The sequence below is a fragment of the Sander lucioperca genome, chromosome 3 (assembly GCF_008315115.2).
Source record: "Sander lucioperca isolate FBNREF2018 chromosome 3, SLUC_FBN_1.2, whole genome shotgun sequence".
Classification (NCBI taxonomy): Eukaryota; Metazoa; Chordata; class Actinopteri; order Perciformes; family Percidae; genus Sander; species Sander lucioperca.
The window spans coordinates 3,605,268-3,631,061 of record NC_050175.1 but is presented as its reverse complement, the minus strand read 5'-3'; the positions used below and the strand labels follow the sequence as shown (position 1 = coordinate 3,631,061).

The window sequence follows — 25,794 nt, the reverse complement described above, 5'->3', positions numbered from 1 at the left end:
TTCAAAGAAAAAACATGGCTACATTGTGATCCAATTAACAAATGAAAGTGACTAAGTCTGCAGTAGGACTCACATGGAAGTGAGCTGTGTTAAAGGGGTGATAGAATGCAAAACCGAGTTTACCTTGTCATACAGTCTGACGAGGCAGCGGCAGCCTGCGGCGCTCCATACCCAGGGCAAAGTCACATTGGGCTGCCAGCCCCAGGCTGCTGGCATTTGGTAGTCCAGTAACCCAGAAACGGTGACTTTGCCCTGGGTATGGAGCGCCGCGGGCTGCCACTGTCTCGTCAGACTGTGTGGACCTCTGTGGAATATAATACATCAAATATTCTTATATACTTCAGTTTTATTATATATACTTCAGTTTCTATATGTTGCTCTCACTTAATTGCATGCACACATATCTCTTCTCTTCACCTATTACAGGAGATAGCAACAGGATGTAGCAACAGGATGTAGCAACAGGGGGTCCGAGCAGGGAAGTATCATAAAACTGGTTTGAAGTAGGTTAAAGAACATGTCGTGCCCTTTTGACCCGAGCCTCAACATATGGTGTAGCCTATAACGTATGTGTGTGTGTTTGAACCCCAATAAAAAGGGCGGTAAGAGGAAGAGAGATCAGAACTCACTTGGTTAGTGCAGGCTGAGGAGCCTGTAAGAAGAAGTGTTGTTCTCCTTCAGCTGAAGCCTATTGTGTGTTTAACTTACTGTGTCTGTGAAGTTATTACTATCTATTACAGTGAAGAAGTCCTCACCTGGGAGTGCACCTTAGAAGCACAACACCTCCTGAAGTCCAACACCGTCCTACCAAATTTGCAATTAGCCATCAATTTTCGTAAAATGGCCCATATTTCAGCTTTACATAGTTGATTTCTTGCATAAAAAAGTCTCAGAAGTGAATTTAGTAATGAAATAGCAGACAAACAATGTATAACATTGCAGTGTCTGAAATATGAGACCTGCTGGCTCATCGCCACTGTGTGTGTATGTGCTTCAGTCAACCAATCAGCGCGCAGCTCATCTAAATATTCATGAGCATACTATATTTGGAAGAAAAGCTCTTGTTCCAAATAGGGCCATTCCATAGGGTAGCATTAAGGAACAGTGTGAACTACCCTATATGATCATTCTATCACCCCTTTAAGGCGCTGACACACCAACCCGATTATTGTCCGTCGGACAGTCTGGCGAGGTCGGTGACCCGAGTCTGTTTGGTGTGTTCTGTGCCGTCGTCAGTTGGAGGAGCTGTCAGCGTTCATTTGGGCCGTTTTGACTTGTTGAATTGGCCAGTGGACAGTCGGACTCAATGACCAATTAACGAAAATGAGGAGCGGGATGAGCACGACGAACGCCTCTCAAAATCTGACAAAAATCTTTTAAACTGACCTTTGTCGATCTAAAATGAACAGCAACTGCATGGCCTAGTTCTCGCTTAAAATGTTTTCAGAAACACGTTTTGGTGAACTTTTTTCGTAAAATACGAGATCGTATTCCGAACGAGCCACCATTATGGTCTGGCTTTGAAATTCGGGAGAAGCCAGACCCATATGACGCGTTCGTCCAATCAGCTGCCGGTTTTCATTTTTTGGGCGACAATACAGATTAATGCCTCCTGCTGTTATGGAGACGTATTACGTCTCGCGCACGCGTAGAACGTACGCTCAAGTCGGCCTTGCTTCGGTGTGTTCCGAGGCACTTTTTTGACCCACTCGGGGAGAGTGATCAGTCTGACTGCCTTTTCTGCCGACGGTCGGTCGTCGGGTTGGTGTGTCAGAGCCTTTAGATGAACAGAACTCACAGCGGAAGTACTGCATGTGGAGTGTTTGAGGAGGCCATGCATGAAGCAGGTGCAGAGCGGAGGAGCGCTTCATGTGGCCACGTTGTGTGGATCAGCAGGGATGCTCCCATCATCCACTGGGAGCACACACTCAGCCTGCTCAATAGTAATGGAGCTCCCATCTCTGTTTCAAGTCCCAGGAGCGTTCTCCGTCATTTGAGTCTCCTCCGTCCTTTTGCACTGCTTTCACTCCCTGCAGTGATTTGTTGCAGCAGCAAACATTGATTTAATGTGAGCCTCGTTCCCCTGGTGGGAACTGACAGCTGTGTTTGTTTTTGGTATAGAAAGTGAGAAGGTTGCAGGTCGATGTGATTTTGGTTAAAGTCTCCTCAGTGGGCCAACAGATAGGGAAGGATTTTATGCAGGAACAGGAGAGTGATGCAGAGGAGGGGGTCCATGGTGCTCATCACACCACAGCCTGGATCAGACACAAAGAAAGAAGAAAATCACAACAGTGTTCTGCAAATCACACGTAAACATATCATAGATATCTTGTTTTATAATGTTTCTTAAGACTTTTGAGGGTTTCGTGCATCCTTAAGTCCTCAAATGTGTTTGTAAAATGAAAATTAACGCACAAAATCCAAAAATAATGACGAAGAAATTACAAAAAAATGTATGTTCGTCAGGATGAGAGCAATGCTTCCACCAAATTTCATAAACATCAAAGGAACTTTATCCCAACCTTGGCGTGCGTTTGGGGCTACTATGGAGCCCGCTGGCCACACCCGACACCAATCACTGCAGAACCTTTTGCCCTTAAAGGGTTTTTTTTTTTCAACCTGAACCCTATTTTCTTATGTTTTGTGTGTAAGTGACTTACAGGAATAACAATCTTTGAAATTGGTCCAGTTTTAAGCGTGAACGCTGTAACGGGCAGCCACAGACCGGGCTGCAATGTAACCCTATAGAACAAATGTGCATCGTCAGTTAGCGTCCACTAAAAGTTCTGTTTTTGCCACTGACAGGCACAGATTATTATTCTAATAAAACCTCTTTGAGACCTTTCTGTTTAACCAGAAACAGCTCTGAGGTCGCTGGCGCTAAACCCACCAAACTCCATTTAAAAAAGCAATACTTTTAGCCTGTATAAAACTAACATATTTTCCCATGTAAATCGGTAAACTATGTGTTTATTTCAACCAAAACTGGTCAATCATGAGGTTTCAGCCCGTTTATAGCATCAAATAACTACTAAAACCCAAACTGATCAGAAAAATGAACACTTGAACAAACAGCGTGATCAGAACTACCTAGAAGGACTAAAACTTTTTTTTTTTTTTTTAAATAATTTATTTATTGAAGGAATTGCACAATACAGGTTACATCAAACAGTACATTTTCCTCCAGTTTTTCTTTTTGTAAACAGGAACAATATTACCCTCACCCACCCTCCCCATACACCTCTTGGCAGCTAGTATGTTCACATAAAAAAAAACATTTCTCAGTTATGAATGTACATTCTCACAGCTATGCATCAATATTCTTTCAAAGCATAGGCCCACATATGTCCATAACATATTAGGTGGCTCAAATTCAGTAATTCTTTACAATTTGTCAACCATTCCGTGAGGTGATCAAATACCAACAGAAAAAAAGACATAAATAAATAGGCAATGAATAGAAAGAAGAATGGTTTATAAAAAATAAACAGTAGAAAGGATAGGGAGGGGGGTCTCAGTTACAATTAGGGACACTCACCCAGTGGGCAACTCTTTCAGACTGAAGTAGAACCTTTCCACAGACCCTCTCAATGTAAACTGTATCTTCTCTAGCTTTAGAAAAAAACATTACATCTTCCAGCCAAGCAGAAGCTGAAGGGGAAGTAGAAGATTTCCAAACTAACGAAATTCTCCTACGGGCCAAAAGTGACATGAATGCAGTGATGGTGGTGGTTTGCATTTAAACTCAGGATTTCATCTGCCACACCAAATATTGGTATAAGTGGACAGGGCTCCAGCATCACTCCAAGAATCTCGCTATGTGTTTTAAAAACTATTGCCCAGTAGCCTGAAAGTTGGGGGCAGCACCAGAGAGAATGCACTAGGTTGGCTGGAGAAAAAAAACCCAGGGTATATGTTGGCAAGCCTTGCCTTGCTTAAATGCACCCTATGTAAAACCTTAAACTGTATAAGCCCCAGTCTAGCACATGAAGATGACGAATTGACTCTTTTCGACAGAAAACATTTTTGGGTAAAATGTATTTGGCCCATGTCCCATTAACTAACATAGAGGGGGCGGGGCTTATGACCTATACTGCAGCCAGCCACCAGGGGGCTTCACTTATACACTATGCACCAACCCCTGGTATACAAGTTCAGTCAGTCCATCTGCATGGTGTGTCCAGCTCACACAGCAGCAGTCACACCACACCAACAAGAAAAGGTACAGAGACCGACTGCCCATAGATTTGACAACCAGAGGTTTATTGACTAATGTACCTAAGCAAACCCAAACTCCACATCTGTGATATGTGCTGCTGGAGCATTCTGACAGTTCTCCGGAGAACGTGGCTAAGCTAAGCTTACGTTTTACAAGTGTATGCACCCATTTCATTATAAAGACTTCCCAAAGTCAACATTATAAATGTAACCGGCCTGGCCTCAGTACCGGTTACCTGCATTGTGTCTAACGTGTGAAGCAGACGACTGGAGACTCAGGCTTTGGCACAGGACATTTATTGCTGCTGCAAGCTGTTCAGTGTTTTAGAGAGGAGAAACACAGCATTGGTCATATGCCCTCAACACACGCCTAACAACATAAAGAGAATATGCATATACTTATATGGGCACAGTGCAGGACACAAAATGGCGAATGTCATGCAGATACATGTGAAAAACATGGTATGTAAGCTAGCTCACTAAAACACTCTGAATAATAAATAAAAAGACACGGAAGCGAATGAAGCAGTCCAATTGCTAAAAATCTATACTAACCACAATCAGCCTGTCTAATCACTTAAATACACATTAAACATCGTATTTTATACATCTGCCTCGCACTACACAAAGTACCTACCGCTCTCGGCCAGATCCAACATCGTCTGACGAGAGCCGGGAAAACAAACAGTACGTCCACAAAAACGACCAGCAGAGGGCGCATTACCCATGCAAAATACATACACAGTTCCTTCATTGAACAAGGAGCAAATAAACAAAAATGAATACACAGTAAAATGAGGGATATTTGGTGGAATACAAACACTTTTCCATACTTGCTACATAAACAGCACAATATGTAAGATGGGTTGTTTCGTAAAATATAAAAAAAACATGTTATGGGAAGACACACACACAGAAGGTAATACTTGATTTCGACATAAATCAGAAAAAAGAGATGGTAAAACATCTGATATTCCCTAAACAAGTTTTTCAATTCAATGTACTGTCATCAAGCTGCTGGTTTAAATAGTTTTAATCTATTTAGTGTGTCACAGACACAACTGTTCCACAGACCACTCCTTTAACTGTCATCCATGTTTGTCTTGGGACCATAGAAACTCCTCAGAGTTTACTCACTCAGTATTTTTTCCATCATACATTAATAGTGCAGTTTGAGGTTTACCATATCTCAAGATTTAACAATATGTGAGTTTATAAATAACATATGGTTAGTTCATGATAATCAGCTATTCATTTACACTCCTTTGTTAGAAGAAACACTGACATGTATTTTGTCACTGTATTACTTTTTGCTGTGTTTTCATACATATACACTAGGGCTGTAAAGATTCACTGATACAAATCGGTCTCCGATTGTATTATCACAGATACAGCTACATAGATACATGGACTGCATCGGTCTAAATGGACCAAGATTCGGCCGATGGCCCAGTTCTAACGTTACGAATTGGCTGACTGAAGCTTTGCTGTCAAGTCAACGAAGCTGCTGCGGTGTGCGCATGCTGTTGATAGAGACGGATGTGTGTTTATTTGCGAGGGAGACAAAAGCCTCTCCATTTGTGTGATTAAGGACTTGGTCATTCATGTTCGGGTTGGCAGGGATCAGCCAATCAGTGCCTTTGGCTGTGTAACGTGGACCTGTGTTTAAGTTACTGTCTCTAAGATCACAGCAGTTTCATTTAACATGGAGCTGATGTGGATGTTATTTGGTTATAAGAGGCTAGCTAATTAAGTTGAAGTTACAGTGTATACTATTAGCATCTAACGTTGTCTTTACTATTCCCTCGTCCCTTTTACAAAATAATTTATATATTTATTTGAAGGTAGGCAATGCTTCTTTTAAGGGAAATTGTCTTATTTTAATTTATAATGGGAAAGGAATGTATACATTAAACAAATATTAACTGTATCCATCAGATTGAACCGTATCTCATTGTATTGCACCTAATCATTTCAACATTGAATCGAACTGAATCGTTATTAAAATGTTTCGTCCCTGAACCGTATTGTAGCCCATGTACAGTTGTGTTCAGAATAATAGCACTGTTTTAAAAAAAAGTGAATACTGCTCAAAATCCTTAGAATAGCTTTTAATTCCATAATATCAATGCATTGGGAACACTGCACATTCAATTCCAAATCAAAACATGACCAAAATTGATCACGTTTGTGTTATACCTTTACAGAAAGTGAAGAAAAAGGAATATTAAAAAAATAGCAGTATTTGCATTTTTCTTTACAAACTCAAACATTTACTGTATGAATTGAAATATGTCTCAAGGGTTTGCTTTACTTTGAATCACTGCACTAATATTTAGTTGCATAACCATTATTTCTGAGAACTGCTTCACATCTGTGTTGCATGGAGTCGACCAACTTCTGGCACCTGTGAACAGGTATTCCAGGACGATTGAACTACATTCCACAATTCCGCTGCATTACTGGGTTTTGCCTCAGAAACAGCATTTTTGATGTCACCCCACAAGTTTTCTATGGGATTGAGGTCTGGGGATTGGGCTGGCCACTCCATAACATCAATCTTGTTCATCTGGAACCAAGACTTTGCTCGCTTACTGGTGTGTTTTGGGTCATTGTCTTGTTGAAAGACCCATTTCAAAGGTATTTCCTCTTCAGCATAAGGAAACATGACCTCTTCAAGTATTTTGATGTATTGAAACTGATCCATGATCCCTGGTATGCGATAAATAGGCCCAACACCACAGTATGAGAAACATCCCCATAACATGATTTTTGCACCACCATGCTTTACTGTCTTCACAGTGTACTGTGGCTTGAATTCAGTTCATGGGGGTCGTCGGACAAACTGTCTGTGGCCCCTTAACCCAAAAAGAACAATTTTGCTCTCATCAGTCCACAGAATGTTGCCCCATTTCTCCTTTGGCCAGTCAATGTGTCCTTTGGCAAATTTCACCCTATTCAGTACATGTCTTTTTTTCAGCAATGGGACTTTGCGGGGGCTTCTAGCTGATAGCTTTGGTTCACACAGCCTTCTTCTGATCGTAACAGTACTCACAGGTAACTTTATGTCTTCTTTGATTTTCCTGGAGGTGATCATTGGTTGAGCCTCTGCCATTTTGGCTAGTCTTCGATCCATTCGAATGGTAGTTGACCGTTTTTTCCCACGTCATTCAGGCTTTGGATGAATTTCAAGGAATTTGAAATGGGCCATACTTGACACCTGTTTCTTCACAGAATCAATCACCTCACTAATTGAACACAACACTGCTATTATTTTAAACATGATCCTTTCAATTACAGATTCAATTACACAGAATGAGCAGCATGCATGTCATGACTGTTGGGTCTGTTGGTTTTCTATGACTCTACAACACTTACTAGTAAATTATTTGCCATGTAGAAATATCACTTCTACCAAAAAATTTGATTTATGAGGTTAGTGATGTTGGACTGCTATTATTTTGAACTCAACTGTATCTAGATACATATCGGCGCGTCTTATAAGGGAGAGATGCACACCCCTAATTTACACACATAGAGACGTGTACATGTGCTTGAGGATCAAATTGTTTGTTTGTGTGCAATTCTAGCATTTTAACTTGTTATAGATCAGCAGCAGGGAGTGTCAACATGGGAGAATTCAATTTGTGGTAAACTTTATTCCTTCTGGATGAAAAAATAGAATGATAATCAGGAGGACTCTCATCTCTTCAACTCAGGCCAGGAAAGCAGCAGTTCTCCCCTTCGGAGGTCAGTAGTAGACATTCTGAAAGCAGCGGTCTATTCCACGTCTGGGTTCTACTATGATAAAGATTAGAATGGAAGAATTTTGAATCCTGCAACGCCAGATCTCTCTGCTGCTGCTTTGCCTCTGACCCCAACTCATCGACTGCAGAACGCCTACAACTGCTGCATCCCTGGAAGGCTGCGACTCTGTTGGCTGCCCGCCACACAAACGGAAGAGGGCTGACATTCAACACTGAATTAAAGAGACAAAAAAAAGATTCTGAATTGTACGAGGTCTGGCGAAAGCATCATAGCTACTAGACGACCCAGTGGTCTGCTGAGAGAGAGATGGAGAAAAACAACTCTAGCCGAATCAACACGTGGAAGCAGAAAATGTCAAGATGTCGAAGTATGTAAAGCCAAGTGGACCAAAAATGAGGCATTTATGGTCCACTTAGCTTTCTACATTCGAGAGCTCTATCCAGTAACTCTTCTCTGCCCAACATAACCACACATTTCCATGTGTTCTTAATTAAGAAATTATTAATCATTGACTAATACACGTTGGACCAAAAGTAGGATCACAACAACAGTATTTAGGTGTTATTATTTATCAGAATTTATCAGACACCTAGATTAAGCTTCTTTTTTGGAAGAAGTCCTGTTTTTCCTTGCAGTCAAAGAAACATTTTTACATTTATTGGATTATCGCGATCTGCTCTTTATGAATGCACCTGACCCAGAACTTAAGGACCTCCCTTTGTCCCGGGGCCGAATAAAAAAGGGTCGGGGACGATGAAAATTAATTAAATTAAAAAAATATTCATAAATAAAAATACATAAAAAACAAAAAATAAGAAAGCATTTATTCCTACATACATAGGTTAATAAATATTTAAATTGGTAGAAAAGATGGCCATAAAAATATATATGCACATAAACACCCACACGTGCCAATATAACGGTTCTTGATCAATGTAAACTCAGTTACATACATATATATGATGTTAAGCTGATAGTTGATGACTTGGCTTTGTTAATCCTTGCTGTAGAGAGCTCGAGCATAACTATGTCCAGAAAATATGCCAACCACTGTTTTATACAAAGCGAGGGTCATAGGTCAGCATATACTTGCGAGGGTCATAGGTCAGCATATACTTTTTTGGACACACCTCTGCAAAGGCAAGGTCTTGCAGTCTTAGACTTCCAGTGAGGTTTTGCTCTATTTCTCTCCATGGAACTGTAGATGAGGGGTCCATCCACACTCTAAGGGCCCGTAGCTGAAAGGCTGTGATACATTTTAAGGTTGGGGAGGGCCAAGCCTCCCGTGTTTGTGGTACGTTGCAGGGAGTATTTTAGCCTAGGTTATTTATTATTCCAAATATACTGCCGAATTAAAGTATCAAGTTTCTTCCAGAAATGTATTGGTGGGGGTAAGGGGATCATTGTACTTAAGAAATTCACACAAGGAACTATGTGCATTTTAACAACAGCAATCCTGGACCGCAGTGATGCCGGCAGCGCTAACACTAATGGCTGATGTCACATGCCTGTTGTTCAATAAAAGAAGATTTGAATAGAAGGATTGAAAAGTGGCGCTGATATCTTTAGGATTTGTTGAGATACCTCGATCTGTGCAGATGCTGTTGATAGTAGCTCTGGATTCGTTTTCTTTTAATTTCAGAGCAAACAACTTGCTTGGTTTACAGCCATTAAAATAATAATTTTGCCTCACTCTGTGCATTATGAACTCAGCTCTCCTTCTTAGCAGATCATCTCTGTTTGACTTGTAACCAAAAGAGTATGTGTAGATTTAGAAAAACACGTCTTCAGAGACTCCTCTAGAGATTTACAACATTCTTCCAACTCCGCAATCCTTGCCTCCCTTTTTCTCTTCAAATTGACCACAAAGGAAGATGTGAAATCTCTAATAAATCCTTTAGTTGCTTGCCAAATGAATGCTGGGTCCGAAACTGAGTCAGCATTGATTGATATAAACTCAGCCAGTTTGGCTCTAAACTCTGCATCAAAAGCTGTGTTCTGGAGAAGGGAGTTATTAAATTGCCACCTTCTAGATCTTTCTCCTAACATATCACAGTAGAATGTGGTTATTAGTGCATTGTGATCAGACAGAATTGCTGGTTCTATTGCTATCGTGTGGAACATTGCCTTAAGCTCACTATAACACAAAATGTAACCAATGCAGGAGTGGGTGTGGTGATGTGCGGAGAAAAAGGTGTAATCCTTGCTAGTAGGATTGTGCATCCTCCATACATCTGTAAGATGGTGGGATTCCATAACTGCTCTAAACATGTCTGATGTGTGTTTTTGGGCCTTTGTGTAGTTGCCCCCTGATCTATCCGGCACTGCATTCATATCTCCCCCTATAATTAGTGAATATTCATTGAGAGAGGGCAATTCATTGGTTAGACATGGGAAAAAGCTTACGTCATATGTAGATGGTGCATATACCGAAACAAAGGCTATTTTCCTACTCCTTATTGTGGTGCATATATAAGATATCCTGTCTGATAAATCTTTACTACTTTTATCTACGGTGAGTGTGCATTTCCGCGAGTAACACAATGGAGCCCTTGGTTTTTGTTTTCACTAGATGAAGCAGCAATCTTGTAGTATTTATTTTGTAGGCGATTTACATCTCTTTTACGTAATTGTGACTCTTGTATAAGCGCTACATCTATATTCTTTCTTCTTAAGTAGTCCAGAAAATTAGGTCATTTGATCGGCCCTGATGTTAACTGAAAGGATTGAAAGTTCAGCCATCTTCAAAATATACACGCATCCATGTCTCGTGTACCCTACCGGAATTCGCTGATAAATTTGTAGCAAAGGGTGAACTGTTAGATCTAAGCAAAGTGTGGTAAAAACATAAAAAATAAAATAAATCCCCTAGAACTAGGTCTCAACCGGCTATTAAGTTCTGAAATAGGCTATGCGAAAAACACACCAGCCTAGTAGGGGTAATAAACATAGACTAGAAAATGCATTTCCTGCAGAAAATGCGTGGGAATGCTGAATAGCTGAATTGCTAAAGCTAAACTGGATGAATAGCTTAAAACAGTAAGAAGAAGTTGAAGTAGTGAGAATAGTTGAAAAAGTGGAAATCGGTAAAATGAGTATGAATTTCATTAAAAAGTTGAATAACACCACTAATGTATAAAATAGATAGATACATATTTTATCTGAAATTATGAATCAGTATGGAAAACTTACAAATGCTGTGAGAAACATTGATGAAAATGCAGAAACATGGAACAAATTGTTTGTTCTAAACTGCTGAAAAACTTGGAAGTTGGAAGCTGAACTGCACATGAGTTAAGAGCTAAAATACATTTTAGAAAAGCTGGAAGCTAAACTGTAATACTGTCAAAAGTGGAAGTTTCAATGAATTGACTAAAAAGACTTATCATCAGGCATATCCATTGCATAGAACAAACAAGCAGAAAGAGAGAGAGAGGAAAAAGAGATGAAAGATAAAAGGAGAGGAAAAAGAGAAAAGGAAGCAACTTTCAATTGCTATATATGTCAGTGGTAACACACCTTTGGAGGGAATATGGGTTAAGTGTTTACCTCAGGGACACATTGACTGATGTACCTCAGTGGGATTTGAACCCAGCTCTCCCACATGACAGGCATGTGTCATATCCAATACACCATCACCAACCATGGTTGGAAGATGGTCCTTCAGCTCTAATGTGTGTCTGTATATATGTGTGGCTGTGTGTGTATGTGTGTGTGTCTGCATATGTGTGTGTGCGTGTGTTTGTGTGTATGTGTGTGTGTGTGTTTGCGTGTGTGTTTCTGCATATGTGTGTTGGCGTGTGTCTGTGTGTGTGTGTGTGTGTGTGTGTGCGTGTGTGTTTGAGTGTGTGTGTGTGTGTGTGTGTGTGTGTGTGTCTGTCTGTGCTGTTGAACAGCATTCCCACTAATTATAAGCTGAATAGTTCGCATTCATCATGTTCTTTCAGTCTAATTAAATGTTCCTTTAAAGCTTGGTTCCAAAACGTACATACAGTGTTCTCGAGTCAAACTTGTACAGTAATCCAGATACCGCTAGTCCATAGCTGCTGGGTCTGCCAGCCCCGGCCCTGCCGCTGGCTCCAGTACCAGACGAGAAGTCCCCCGCAACGTCCGCATCCTTGGCTGTAGTGAAGGTTAGCACTCTCCCTCTGTGTGTCACTCTCAGGGTGGCCGGATAAATAAAGAAGTTTGAGATGCCTTTAGCATGTAGCTTACGCTGTGCTCCTATAAATCCTTGGCGCCACTGGATAGTGAGTGCGCTTTAATCAGGCTTAGAGCATAGTGTTGCTTTGGAATCACGAATCGGGCCTTTCTGCAGTATTTGTCTCGCCCCTGAAGGATTGCTTGGCGGTCTGATATCTCAAACACCTGAAAATCAGAGTACGTGTCGTTGTACCCTTGCTGTAGATTATGTGCGCTCTGTCAATTTCAATGATAGCCCTGTTCTGTAAGGAGGGGATCCACACCGGTAACTGATTTTGCACTAACCCAACTGGGTCATCAGTTTCGCTGCCCTCTTTTAGTCCAATGATGCGTACATTGTTGCGTCGGGATCTGCCTGTTCTCTCCCTGCGTCTTGTCCATTCGTTGCACCATATCACGTACCGTAGCTCCCTGCCTCTCAAGCTCTGTTCTGATGTGTTGCGGTGAGGTATCAATTCCTGCTAACGCATCTTTCACTGCGCTGCGGACCACTGATTCAAGCATATCTCGTTGCCCTTCCAAGACCCTGGCTATAGCGTTTTCCATGTTTAGGCCTTCAGTAGCCGTGTTAGCTGCCACCATGCTAGCAGATTTCTGTGTCTGGGAAGACGACAACAAGACCTGCTTTTTTGCGCCTGCAGGCATTTCACTGAGTCACTGTGGCAACAAATAAAATGATTGATGTCGAAGAAGAAGGAATAAACCTGGTTTTTCAATGAAAATACGGAGGTGGGTGAGGAGCCTTAGCCTTGAGCGACCATTGCGATCATTGGTCATGTGACCTCCCTCAACATGCTTCCTTTTCAAAACAAAATAGTTGTAAGATTGCTGTTTTGACAGCTGTTTGTGTTTGAATAAGGTTAGTGGTTTGGCGGAAGTATTTCGGCGAGGCAAGACATCTTAAATCCAGTGTTTTAATCATTGCTCTGAACCCATCTTTCTCAACAGTCTGTAGTGGGACTGTAGGTGGATTGTTATTGCATTCATAATGTTGCTCCGTTGCATGGTTGAGGTGACAGGTTTAACGGCGCGGCCGAGTAACATTAGTACGACGAGTACACTTAGCACGATTTTTTAAAACTAAAAAACTCCAAACAACAGACATAGCTCCTCTTTTTGGCACAAGTTCTTCTGTGTCATCATGTTCTACTAGTTCTGCAGCTTCGATTTCAGAACTTTCAATGTCTATCCTATCCATCTTCACCGTAATGTAACACCAGAGCACTACTGTTTACCCTCGCCATGCCTTGCAGTCGCACCATGCGTGTTACATTGAAAAGGGTCCCGTCTGAAACAGTGTCGCGCAGCGTAGCGTTCCAAACGTTGTGTAATCAAATACACCATATCATAACGAAAATATACACCGGTATTCGGTGTGAACCGGTATACCACCCAGCACTACTCCATCCAACTCAGGCAAATCTTCCTCCCTGTGTTTGGTCATTCTGGCCGATGTTCTGTGTACAAGTTCATATTGGACTCTGACTGGTTTCCTAGGTGTCTGAGCAGGCCTTCTATCATAGATAGTCACTGTTCTTGGCCCAGGCCAGTTTGCAGGTATCCTCAATCAGTAACCTTCTGCTGACTCATCATCTGAGTCAGATGTCTCGGCACTAACATTTTTGTCACTCACATCACCCGCTTTCACCTCAGAGTTTCCTTGCCTACATGTTGGTTTTGAGGTTGGTTTAGGTGGCTAAATCATTAACCAGCAAAAGCAGATTTCTGTGCAGGGTTCTGGTTTTCCCTTTGTTATCACTTTCTGGGTGGACGACATATACTGGGTTATCTGAAACTTGTTCCTTTACCACATATCGATCATGTTTGTGAGCTCATCTACCTTGGCTGCAAGCTCTTTGATTTGGTATGTCTTTGTTGTGGAGGCTGAGCTCTCTTGCTTGTTGTTATTGTCCTGGACTGCATTAAGCTCAAGCTGTGCGCTATGTGCACTTGTGGTCTGCGGACAGGCAGAACCCATCCTCTTCTGTCTCTCGCTTTCCTCACTGGTTACTCATTACATGACACATGCTTGACAGAAGGGGCTTTGGTTCTCGACGTATCTCACTATGCTTGTAACCTAGTCCCTGATAGACTGTATGCAGGAAGACGTCTTGAACAGTAGCTGTAGTGTATTTTCTGCCTGCGTCTGACAGTTTGGATGTGAATAGGACACATTGCTTTAACCCTATCACCCAGTAGAGAAACTGTTGTGGTGTCTCATTCTCATCTTGTCTGGTGCACATCAACTCTTGGAATAACTATGTTCTGTTCTTCTCTCTTAAGTGAGCTTGGAGGAACCACTTGAGTTCCATGACGGTCAGGTCATCCTTATTTATTAGCATATCTTTGAAATTTCCTGGTTTTATTATTCTGAGCACCCCCCGAACTATCTCGGTGTCCTGGACGCCTTCTTTAATCCCTTCCACTATTTGTTTGCAGACATTATTGTAGCTGATGTCGGCTGACCCCCTTGCACTTTAAACTCCCTCTTCTGTAGGTAAGAGAGGTCCCTTAGGGAGATCATCCCCTCACGAACAGGCTGGGCAACAGGCCGACTTGGTGGAGTCACCACTTAAGAACAGTGGAGAGTACTGTGGTGACTGTGTTCAGGTACCATGATACTTTGTCTAAGCTTCCTGCCAAGCTCTTCATAGCTAGTGAGCAATGCTAGTAACTCAGTATTTGTGGTGTCAGATACAGCATTAGCGTCTACAGCTTGAGACATCTGATCAGTTTGGGGTCTTCTTCTTCGAGTCCGTTGCAATTTCAGATGTCGTTCTGCCAATATCTGGCGCAGGTCACAGCTGATGGGGTCGGTTCAGCCAGGTCCTGGGAGCTGCACTGGGGGGCGTTTTCACACTCCAGTAGTAGAGTTTAGATTCTCGGGCCATTATTTTCCGCCACATCCTCGGGCCGGGCCGGGCCTGGGCCGGACCCTTGATCAAGCAATTTTTTTTTTTTTTTATCCATTACCTTATTATCCTATTTGGGTGGGGAGAAAACAAACAGCGCAGTTTACATGCTTCATCCTTGTTGTATTATTCTAAACGTCAGCAGCCCACTATTAAAAAATTGTCGGGTTTAAATCAGGCTCGGGCTCATAATTACAGTTAATGTGTCGGGCCGGGCTCGGACGCAACGTGTTCGGGCTCGGGCAGGTTTGGGCTTGATTTTTTGGGCCGATTTGGGCCGAGACTGTTGACCTTGGCTTTGGTGTTCTGAAGGTGAGTTTTGAAAGAGAGTGTCCTGTCGAGTGTGACTCCGAGGTACACAGGGTAGGGGTGGTTGGAGAGTTTGTGGCCATCCCATGAGATGCTCAGTTCTTTTTTCGCATCATCAGTTCACTCCGGATTTCCACTGAATGCAGAACGTCTGCGGACCGGCTCCGCTGCGTGTCGGCTGCATGCTCCGCCGTCCGTCAATACCTGCTAGGTCCAGATTTGTCGCGGCACGGCTGCGGCCATGACTGACAGCTGTAGTCACGAGGACCCACAAGATCTCGCGAATTCACGTAGAATAAAACCACAAAACCATCAACAGTTTGTTTCCATCCAGAGGAGTAGAGGGGAAACAACTCTGTGCTGTGTTTTCAAGTTGTAGTGCAGGGAAATATGATCCGCCGTGAGCATGGTGTATTTTATTTTGAAAATTAACCGGATGTTTTATTTTGTTTCTGTGCTCGACTTCCTGTCCTGCACAATCTGAATTGTGCTGAATTGCTGCGGAGCTCTCCGGCATCCGGCAAAAATAGAAACTCTGCATATCTGCTCCGGAGGGCTGTGGACTAGAGCTTAGATCGGCCCAAAAAATCAAGCCCGAACCTGCCCGAGCACGTTGTGTCCGAGACACATTAACTGTAATTATGAGCCCAAGCCCGATTTAAACCTGACAATTTTTTAATACGTGGGCCGTTATAACTGGCGTTCTCAACTACAATTCAGAGTTGTTTGAACTGCAGAAATCTGTTTAGAATAATACAACAAGGACAAAGCATGTACCCTTGTGCATGCTTCTCAAATGTACTTTGAAATTCGTGGGATTTTTCCATTTAATAAATTGTCCACATATTTTACCACCTTACACTGCAAGGCACTTGCTTTTATCTGACACAGTCATAATCAAATAGGACTCTGTCACTTTCTTCCGACTTTCGGTACCGCCATGATGCCAGGTGAGGGGCATTGACTATGCCTTGTTAAATTTGAAATGAAATGTTGGAATTTATGGGTTCCCAGTCAGAAACTATATACTGTATGTCTTGGCATAGACTGTATAAAACAGGTCTATGGTCGGAAATGTCAACGTTATTTGCTTTATGAAAAACATTGACAAAGAAAAAAACTAAGGACATTTACTCAATCATTTTATTTTATTTTAGTTAGTTTTGCAAACAGACATTACAGTTTTAGTTAGTTATCGTTTTTTTGTAATGCCTCGTTTGTAATTTTATTTCAGGTAACGACAATGTTTTTTCCCCACCTAGTTTCATTATTTTGTTCGTTTTCGTTAACGTTTATAACCTTGACACAAACACACACACACACACCAATATATCCCTGCCAGTATAACTAATTGACATTAGTTGACTGTGGTGTCATATATCGATTATTGATTTATAACAAACGGTGGCAATCCTAGTCTTTCCAAACCACAGACTGTTATTTCTGATAGCTAACGTTAGCTAAATTAGCATAATCGTAATTAAAACTATAACGTTACGTAACATTAACGTTACCCAATACATCCATTCTTGTGCTTATATTCTCTGACATGTAAAAGCCCCGCTGTTTATGTCCTGTTAAGAAAACAGTTTTATATATTAGGGAACTCACAGTGTCTCGTCCATTGACTTGTTCTGTGCGTTGCTCGTGTAGGAATTTGCATGTCGCTCTGCCTGTCAGATCGCCCCCCTACCTGCCCGCTCGCCTCTCATTAAAAATAAAGTACTATCGCTGCGGCCTTCTGGAAGACGTAGGGCAATGTTTTTTGTCCCGCCTACTACAATAGTGAAATGTGATTGGCTGATTCACCTGTCAACTACTAAACTAACACACACACTCTGGAATTCTGTCCCGGTCATTAAGTCCTAACCAATGAGTGAACTGAACTGTAACCTTTTTTTCTGCCTAGAGACAACAACTGAATCTGATTGGATAACTCTGTTTTTAAGATTTTAGGACACTAACACTGTCATTTCTGAAGCAAATTTAATAGAAAATCAAGCTAAAATTAGAATTAAAAGAGGATTCTCTTTAATTGAAATATGTTAAATATGACATTTAAATGCTGATATGTTGGGACATCTCTGAAGTCATAGAAGTCCCTAAGGGTTCCCCTCTTAAACGCAGCAACAGGGGGGTCAGAGTCACTGTTATATTCAAAAGTTACCATAATGCATCGGTCATGTATGCTTAGTTATTTCTTCATGTGAACAGAATAACGTTTTGGAGTGGTTGTAGAAGAAATGCACCTCTCACTCATGAAATGAATCACTTTGTCATTTCTTGGTGTTTCAGCCTTGTAACAGAGGGAAATGTAATCACAAAGATATATTAGCACTGGAACTGCAACAACCCAGTCCAAACATGGAAGTGGAGCTTTGGACTCTGAGGTTTAATGTGCTGTGTCAGTAATCATCCAGAATACAACCAACAGATGTAGGTTACATAAATAAGACCGTGGACACATGGCTTCACAGCGTCCTTGTTAATCATTGGTTGGTTTTGGGTTTTCTGAGAAGTACACAGATATAGAGGGAGGAAATCTGTGTGCAGTAATAGCAGGTCTGGAGTTATCACCAGTTGACTGCTTGTGTCTGGAGAGGGGGGGGGGCTTTCCTGCAGGACAGTTAACCTAAAACTAACTGATGCTGGGCCATTTATGTGTATTTTACAGGCTACTGTATTGGCCGTTTGATAGAAAGTGGCAGCCTGTTGCAGTAATATGGCGTAACTTCTGTGTAACTTCAGAACAGTGAGAACAAGAGGGAACACTATAAATTTGGCAAAACATCTGAAGGACCGGCACCATGGTGGATACCAAGGTGCTGGTCAATAGGTAATGCTGCGTTAATATAATTTCATAAGTGTACAGTTATCATCCTAAATGAAAAACCAAGTGGCTTATGATGCTGCGATGTGATCTGATGAGCTCAGAAAGTTTCCCCAGAGGAAGATATAGATGTTGTGCTTTTGTCTTTCTCTGTGAAGTTAGCAGGAAGTGATGTGGCTTTATGTGGAGAGAGCACTGCGTGGATAAAATAGCCTTTTAAATACTACATTGTTTGTCAGCTGGTAGTCTGGCTCTGCCAGACCTTCCTCCACAGCGCTGAAAAGGAGGGTCTGGCTAGTCCACACAGCATTCCTGGATGGGAGAAAAACGTGCTCTGGTTTATTGGCATTTCTTTAAATCAATCACAATCGTCATGGACGGCGTAAGCTCCAAATAGTCTCGGGAAGGAACTTGTTTTGGTGGAACGTGTACGTTCAAAAGTTGTTTTAGTCGTTCAACAGAAAACCCTTGGACAGTATTGACACAGATTGGACAGATAGTCTAGCTAGCTGTCTGGATTTACCCTGCAGAGATCTGAGGAGCAGTGAACCATAGTTATCATAAATCCACCGGAGTATAGAACACCAACACAAAAAAAGAGGAAAGTAACGGACAGTGGAACGTCGTGGATATAGACTAGTCAGCTGGTTATTTAGGAGGCAATTTGGACTTGTGTGCTGAGCTTGAGTTAACACACCAGTGTCATCTGTGTCGGGGGTGGGGGTGGGGGGGGGGGGGGGGTTGTGCTGGTTTTGAGCAACCAACCGGCATCAGGTCCTTAAATGTGTGCAACAAGATGTTTTAGCAATGTGCTGCGGCAGCGGCAGGAGAGCCGGACACCAAAAACAAACTGATCACTGATCGTCTGCCAAGCGGCTGCCAGGAAATAGGTCTTACACCTTTATACATACGTCCACTAAAATGCTGATCCTGATCTAAAGAGATTAGAACAGTGTGACAGAGCTGTGGCAGGATCAGAAGGAGATGATGATGAACACTGAGCTGAGCCTTCATCAACACATCATACGACAAATGAGCGCACACAGAAATGTCCCTGCTCTCACATGCAGCGCTGCCACCAAATCTGAATCATGTTATTGCAACAGAGAAAATGTGTTTTATGATAAGTGATAATAGAAACTGTACATGTAGATGTCAAATGTGAACAAAGCTAGAGTCCCTACTGATGCCAGAATGATAAAATATGAACGTAACACAATAATATTAGACTCTCTCCCACACTCCAGTGAGTATTAAGTCATTCCAGAATATTAACAGGACAATATGATTATTTGAAGTATGCGGTGTCCAGTCTGACAATAAGACATGGCAATGAGAACGTTACAACTGATGGAAGGACCGAAGCATCCTACACCACAACACACAGAGAAACATCAACCTGCAGCCCCCCCACTCACCCGCTCCAAGCTGCTGCCGGAGGATGGCAGCGCTCCCTGGCATCGCTGAAGCTGACGACTTGGCCAGCGAGGTGCTGCTGGTGGAGCTGACCGGGGGGGGGCCGGGCCCCCGCTGGCCCCCCCGGCCCGGCTCCACGGTGGCCCACCCGGCCCCGCCCCCTCCCAGCGCTGTATTGCTGCTCCTCAGTGGCCAGCGGTTCTGGATGTGCGACACGGCCTCCTCTGCCACCATGCCGCCGCCCCCCCCTAGCGTGACCCGCAGCGTGGCGCGGACTGTGAACTTGGTGGCGTCGGCGTCGTCGGCCCACAGGTTGGACACACGGCACTCGTACACGCCCTCGTCCTCCTTCTTCACCCGGGACAGGCTGAGGCGGTGCGAGATGGCGTTGCCCTGAACACGCACAGTCTGGAATCAGCACAGGAAGGAGGAGACACTGAAACACTTCATCAACAACAACAACCTACCAGTTTTAGCACGCATTAATCATTAGCAACATATTCTGTTTGGATATTCCAAATAAGGCCTTTTTCCGAATTCAGTATTTTCAGATTAAGAAGATTATATATATATATATATAAATATATATATATATATATATATATATATATATATATATATATATATATATATATATATATATATATATATATATATATATTCTGGTGTTATTCTGGTTTTAGAGGCACTCTTTGGACGTATACAGTGCATTCAGAATCTGCGTATCAATCAGGGTTTTTACTACAGTTTGTGACAGTTTACGGCCTCTTGCCTGTTTACGGCTTCCGGTCAGCTCTGTCTGTTGCTATGGTTACTGTATACAAACCAACTAGCCGACAGTTTGCAGGGCTGCGGTAGAGATGCACGGCCAAAAGAAAAGAAGGAGAAACAGCTACTTTGAAACATTATCAAAGACTTGGATATCCACAGGTTTTTGGATATGAGCCAACCTTTTCTAGAAGCTGGTTGAATGAAAGAGCGACGCTGTGTTCACAAGCTCCAACAAGTCCTCCACCGCTGGAAAACTCCTATTTTGCACGGCTACATGTAAACAGGAATATTAGTGGAATATTCACTTTCATTAGTCACGTAAACAGCTCAGTCACAATATTGTCTTTTTCGGAATAAGGGCAAAAACCGGAATATTATGTGCATGTAAACGTAGTCAATGATCCCTAATAATGTAACAGCAAACAGACCAAAACACATTGCCAAAGCTCCAGCTGCCACAGCCAGTCTAACACTGACCCCAGGCTGAGACAGCTGAGACACAGACTAATACATCAGCTGATTTAAAGGGTAAATGTGTATAAATATGCATGAAAGGATCTCTTGAACTTATGTTTTGAGATTCCAAGATCATGCTTTTATTTAGCCGTAATGATGAGAAGCTTATTTCTCATTAAAGGAGCACACAAAGGACTAAGCCAGAAAAACCCAAACAGGCGGTGAGTCAGGTGATGGAGCAGGTTACAATGTTCCACCTTTAAATCAGAATACACTCCACCACGTCAGCTAGTGCTCTCTTTCTCTTTAGACATGCTATGTGATGTTCTGTCAAATAAATATGCACGTCATTTATCAAATGATCGTCCTCTGTGAAGTACTACAGACACTTACGCTTATTTTGGTGGCTTCCCTTGGAACGGCCTGAAAAAAAAGAAAGCATGGTGAATCCCATGTACAACATGTTTACAGTTAACACAACATCAGCTGGCATTTTACTAAAAGATGCACATATTGGCAACAATAACACAATATGTGTATTATATTTGATGGAGAGAGCAAACGGCATGAGCTGCTGGTGTACATTTCTCAAAGACACCATTGATAACCTCTCTCTCTCTCCCCCTCGCTCTCTTCCTCTCTCTATCACCCCCCCCCACACACACACACACCCCCACCCCACGTTTTAATGTGCTTAAAGTGCAGAGGAAACGTTGCCGATGGAATGACTCCTCAGAGAACTGGAATAGACTGATTTGTCATGCTGAAAGGAGAAAGTCATTCCCAGCGCATCCTGCCAGACCATCCTATCATGGCGGCTTTCTGCAGCCGACCTGAGAGGAATGTAATGCTGTTGATACCCAACAAGTGCCTTTTTCAACATCACCCTCAGTCATGCACGTGGTTCTAACACTACTGACTCTTTCTTAAAGAAAAAATGAAACATACTGCAGATCAGAGAAACACTCTGCACCAGGCTCATTATGTAAGTATGTTCAGAGATTTGCAGCCTGTGGATTTACACTGCTAATGCATATATGCAAAGTGTACAGATGTGGATCGTTGGTAGATTTACATCTGTGCTTATTGTCACATTTCCAGCTGCTGGCCAAGACATTGTGTTTTGTAGCATCTCTGGTGTGAACATACAGGTTTTATCCAGAGAATGTATGGTTCATGCAGGGCAGAAACAACACACACACACTCACATTCGTGTGCAAATACAGAAAACACAATCCAATACAAAAATGTGCTGCAAATAGAGAAAACACAACTAAATACTGTACATCTAAATTACACACATTTGAATCCCTCTACTTGTCCGTGAGTGTGTGTGTGTGTGTGTGTGTGTGTGTGTGTGTGTGTGTGTGTGCCAGTGTATGTGTGTGTATGTGTGGTGTGTGTGTGTGTGCCTGTGTATGTGTGTGTGTGTTCAGGGCTGCAGGTACCTGTGCTGTGTTGGCTGGCGAGCTGATCTGCAGCTCTTGAGGCAGATCTTTGTGCTTCAGGTACCACCACTGGATCTCCAGAGACATGGGCACTGAGCTGAGCGCCCTAAAGGCGCAGGGCATCTCCACATCCTCGCCCTCCCCCACACTCACATCCTTAGGGACCTCGGTAAATGCAGCTTTGGTATAAAAGAGGAATGGGGAGAGAGGCAGAAGCACAAATGAATGAGTAAGCCTGAGACAGTCCATGGTGTGGCCAATGGCCATCCATGCACACTCCTCATTAGAGCTGGGCAATATATCGATATTATATCGATATCGTGATATGAGACTAGATATCGTCTTAGATTTTGCAGATTTTTAAAGGCTGCATTACAGTAAAGTGATGTCATTTTCTAAACTTACCAGACTGTTCTAGCTGTTCTATTATTTGCCTTTACCCACTTAGTCATTATATCCACATTACTGATGATTATTTATCACAAATCTCATTGTGTAAATATTTTGTGAAAGCACCAATAGTCAACACTACAATATCGTTGTGGTATCGATATCGAGGTATTTGGTAAAGAATATTGTGATATTTGATTTTCTCCATATCCTACTCCTCATTAATACTCTGAAAAGCTTTAATAGATAAAAAAAAGCACCTGACTGACAATGTGGCATCCTTTCATGATGCTGTGATGTGGCACAGCTGGCTCATTCTATGTGTTTGTTTTTTTAATGTTGAACTGTTGTTATTGCTACAATGTTCCACTATTCAAATCAATGCAAGAAAAAAATGGCACAGGCTCAGTTTCGACACAGCAGGAGAGGTTTAATCCTGCACACAGCTGCCATTGATTTTAAACTATTGCTTTCTAAACATTTACCATTCTCTATTTGCTTCCTTTCTGGGGTTCACTTACCATTTGCACAAATCATAAAGGGCCAGTTGAGAATGAAGTAATGTAAAGTAAGGAGGCTGAATTGTCCCATATTACCCATGTCACACTCAGCACACATTAGACGCTCAGTTGACCTGGATGTGTTCCGTCCTGTTAACTCTAATCAGTCCAGATATGGCCATAGAAGATCTCCATCCGTCAGCCCAGCAACATGTAGTCTACCGCCCGCAGAATGAAAACCCCATTTCAGCCAAGAAACAAGAAGAAATGAGGAATTCTACAAATAAGTGATTTAATCCCTCAGTGAAAACGGGCCTCCTTTATTCCGCACTGAGCGTCGGCTGGAACTTCCCGGTCAGCGGCAGAAACCTGCTCTTCATCCTTATCATCATCATCAGACCCCCGGGTTCCGCTCCAACCTATCACATAACCATCCTCTGTGGGTGTGTGTGTGTGTGTGTGTGTGTGTGTGTGTGTGTGTGTGTGTGTGTGTGTGTGTGTGTGTGTGTGTGTGTGTGTGTGTGAGCAAAAGCCGCAGAGGAGACACGGAGGACACCTCCTGACGCTGACAAACAGGGATGATTTCTGGGAAGACCCGCTCGTCCTTCTGTCAGTGTTTGTGGTTCCCCCTCCGTCCGCCAGCTGTCAGACCCGGACGCTTCCCGGTTGGTGTGAGCGCGAGCGCGAGCGCGAGCGCATCGCGAGGAGGCGCGATCAGCAGAGGTCTCTGGGCGCCCCGCCCCCTCTCTCTCTCTCTCTCTCTCTCTCTCTCTCTCTCTCTCTCTCTCTCTCTCTCTCTCTCTCTCTCTCTCTCTTTCTCTCTCTTAATTTTTTTCGATTTTAATTTGCTTTATTGGCATGACCAAATCAATAGATCTGTGTTGCCAAAGCATAGAAAAAAAACAACAGTACAATAAGTAAGACGAGTAAATACATCTGATATAATAATGAAAGTAAACTGGATAATTATGATCTCATTGAAGATGAAAAACAAATACTATACCTCAATAAGCAACATGTGGAAAAAATAACAAATAAATACATTAGAAATTAATAATAGGCTATATACACCCAGTAAGCACACATAGCCTATGTCGCTGCGACGTGTTTAAAAGATCGCTTCATCTACAGTTGATCGCGGGTCATTTTGAAGCATCATCTATTGAGCGTCTGGACGTCTAACCCTACAGTCACATTAGCTACGAGATAGGACAATAGGATTTTTACTTCTGTAACCACACTGTTGAGCTCTATTATGGCATGAATCTGTTCTGGATCAGAAAAATAAAAATTGGCTTGATAATTTTATATAATATATTTTGTATATTTATCAAAATTATAAGAACATAATATAAACATCAGGTAACAAGGTTTTTTTTTTAAGGATGAACTGGACCTTTAAATTATAACAGCCTACAGGTAGCATATGTACAGTTGTGTTCAAAATAATATCAGTGTGATTTAAAAAAGTGAATAATGCTCAAAATCCTTAGAATAGCTTTTAATTCCATAATATCATTGCATTGGGAACACTGCACATTCAATTCCAAATCAAAACATGACCAAAATTGATCAAGTTTGTGTTATACCTTTACAGAAAGTGAAGAAAAAGGAATGTTAGGCTGTTCAAAAAAATAGCAGTAATTGCGTTTTTCTTTACAAACTCAAACATTTACTGTATGAACTGAAAAATGTCTCAAGGGTTTGCTTTACTTTGAATCACTGCACTAATATTTAGTTGCATAACTATTATTTCTGAGAACTGCTTCACATCTGTGTTGTATGGAGTCGACCAACTTCTGGCACCTGTGAACAGGTATTCCAGCCCAGGACGATTGAACTACATTCCACAATTCCTCTGCATTACTGGGTTTTGCCTCAGAAACAGCATTTTTGATGTCACACCACTTTCTATGAGATTAAGTCTGGGGATTGGGCTGGCCACTCCATAACATCAATCTTGTTCATCTGGAATCAAGACTTTGCTCACTTACTGGTGCGTTTTGGGTCATTGTCTTGTTGAAAGGCATTTCCTCTTCAGCATAAGGCAAGGTAGTTGACCATTTTTTCCCACGTCATTCATGCTTTGGATGCCATTTCAAGGCATTTGAAATCATTTTGGCTGAGCAGCCTATAATTTTCTGCACTTCTTTATATATTTTCTCCTCTCCAATCAACTTTTTAATCAAAGTCCGCTGTTCCTCAGAGCAATGTCTGGAACGACCCATTTTGCTGAGTATTTCAGTGTGAAATGCACTATAACCAGCATGCACAACATTTGCTTCCTTCCTTCCTTAAATATGGGCCATAATTGACACCTGTTTCTTCACAGAATCAATCACCTCTAAACTAATTGAACACAACACTGCTATTATTTTGAACATGCCCCTTTCAATTACAGATTAAATTACACAGAATGAACAGCATGCATGTCATGACTGTTGGGTCTGTTAGTTTTCTATGACTCTACAACACTTACTAGTAAATTATTTTCCATGTAGAAATATCACTTCAACCAAAAAATTTGATTTATGAGGTTAGTGATGTTGGACTGCTATTATTTTGAACACAAC

General features: G+C 42.0%; 1 protein-coding gene across 2 annotated transcripts; it reads right to left on the bottom strand.

The window, feature by feature from the left end:
* Positions 1-1,785: 1,785 nt before the first annotated feature.
* Positions 1,786-23,981, bottom strand: vstm2b (V-set and transmembrane domain containing 2B). 2 transcript variants are annotated; one of them, XM_035999153.1, is made up of 5 exons: positions 23,243-23,981; positions 22,329-22,510; positions 21,277-21,303; positions 19,659-20,064; positions 1,786-2,255 (listed from the first exon to the last, which is right to left on the bottom strand). In XM_035999153.1, the coding sequence occupies exons 1-5, from the start codon at positions 23,337-23,339 to the stop codon at positions 2,167-2,169; spliced, it is 801 nt and encodes a 266-aa protein (XP_035855046.1). In that variant the 5' UTR covers positions 23,340-23,981; the 3' UTR covers positions 1,786-2,166. The 2 variants fall into 2 exon arrangements, with proteins under 2 accessions (XP_035855046.1, XP_031142837.1); XM_031286977.2 differs by having other exon boundaries at positions 21,277-21,306; positions 22,332-22,510; positions 23,243-23,980.
* Between the last annotated feature and the right edge of the window lie 1,813 nt (positions 23,982-25,794).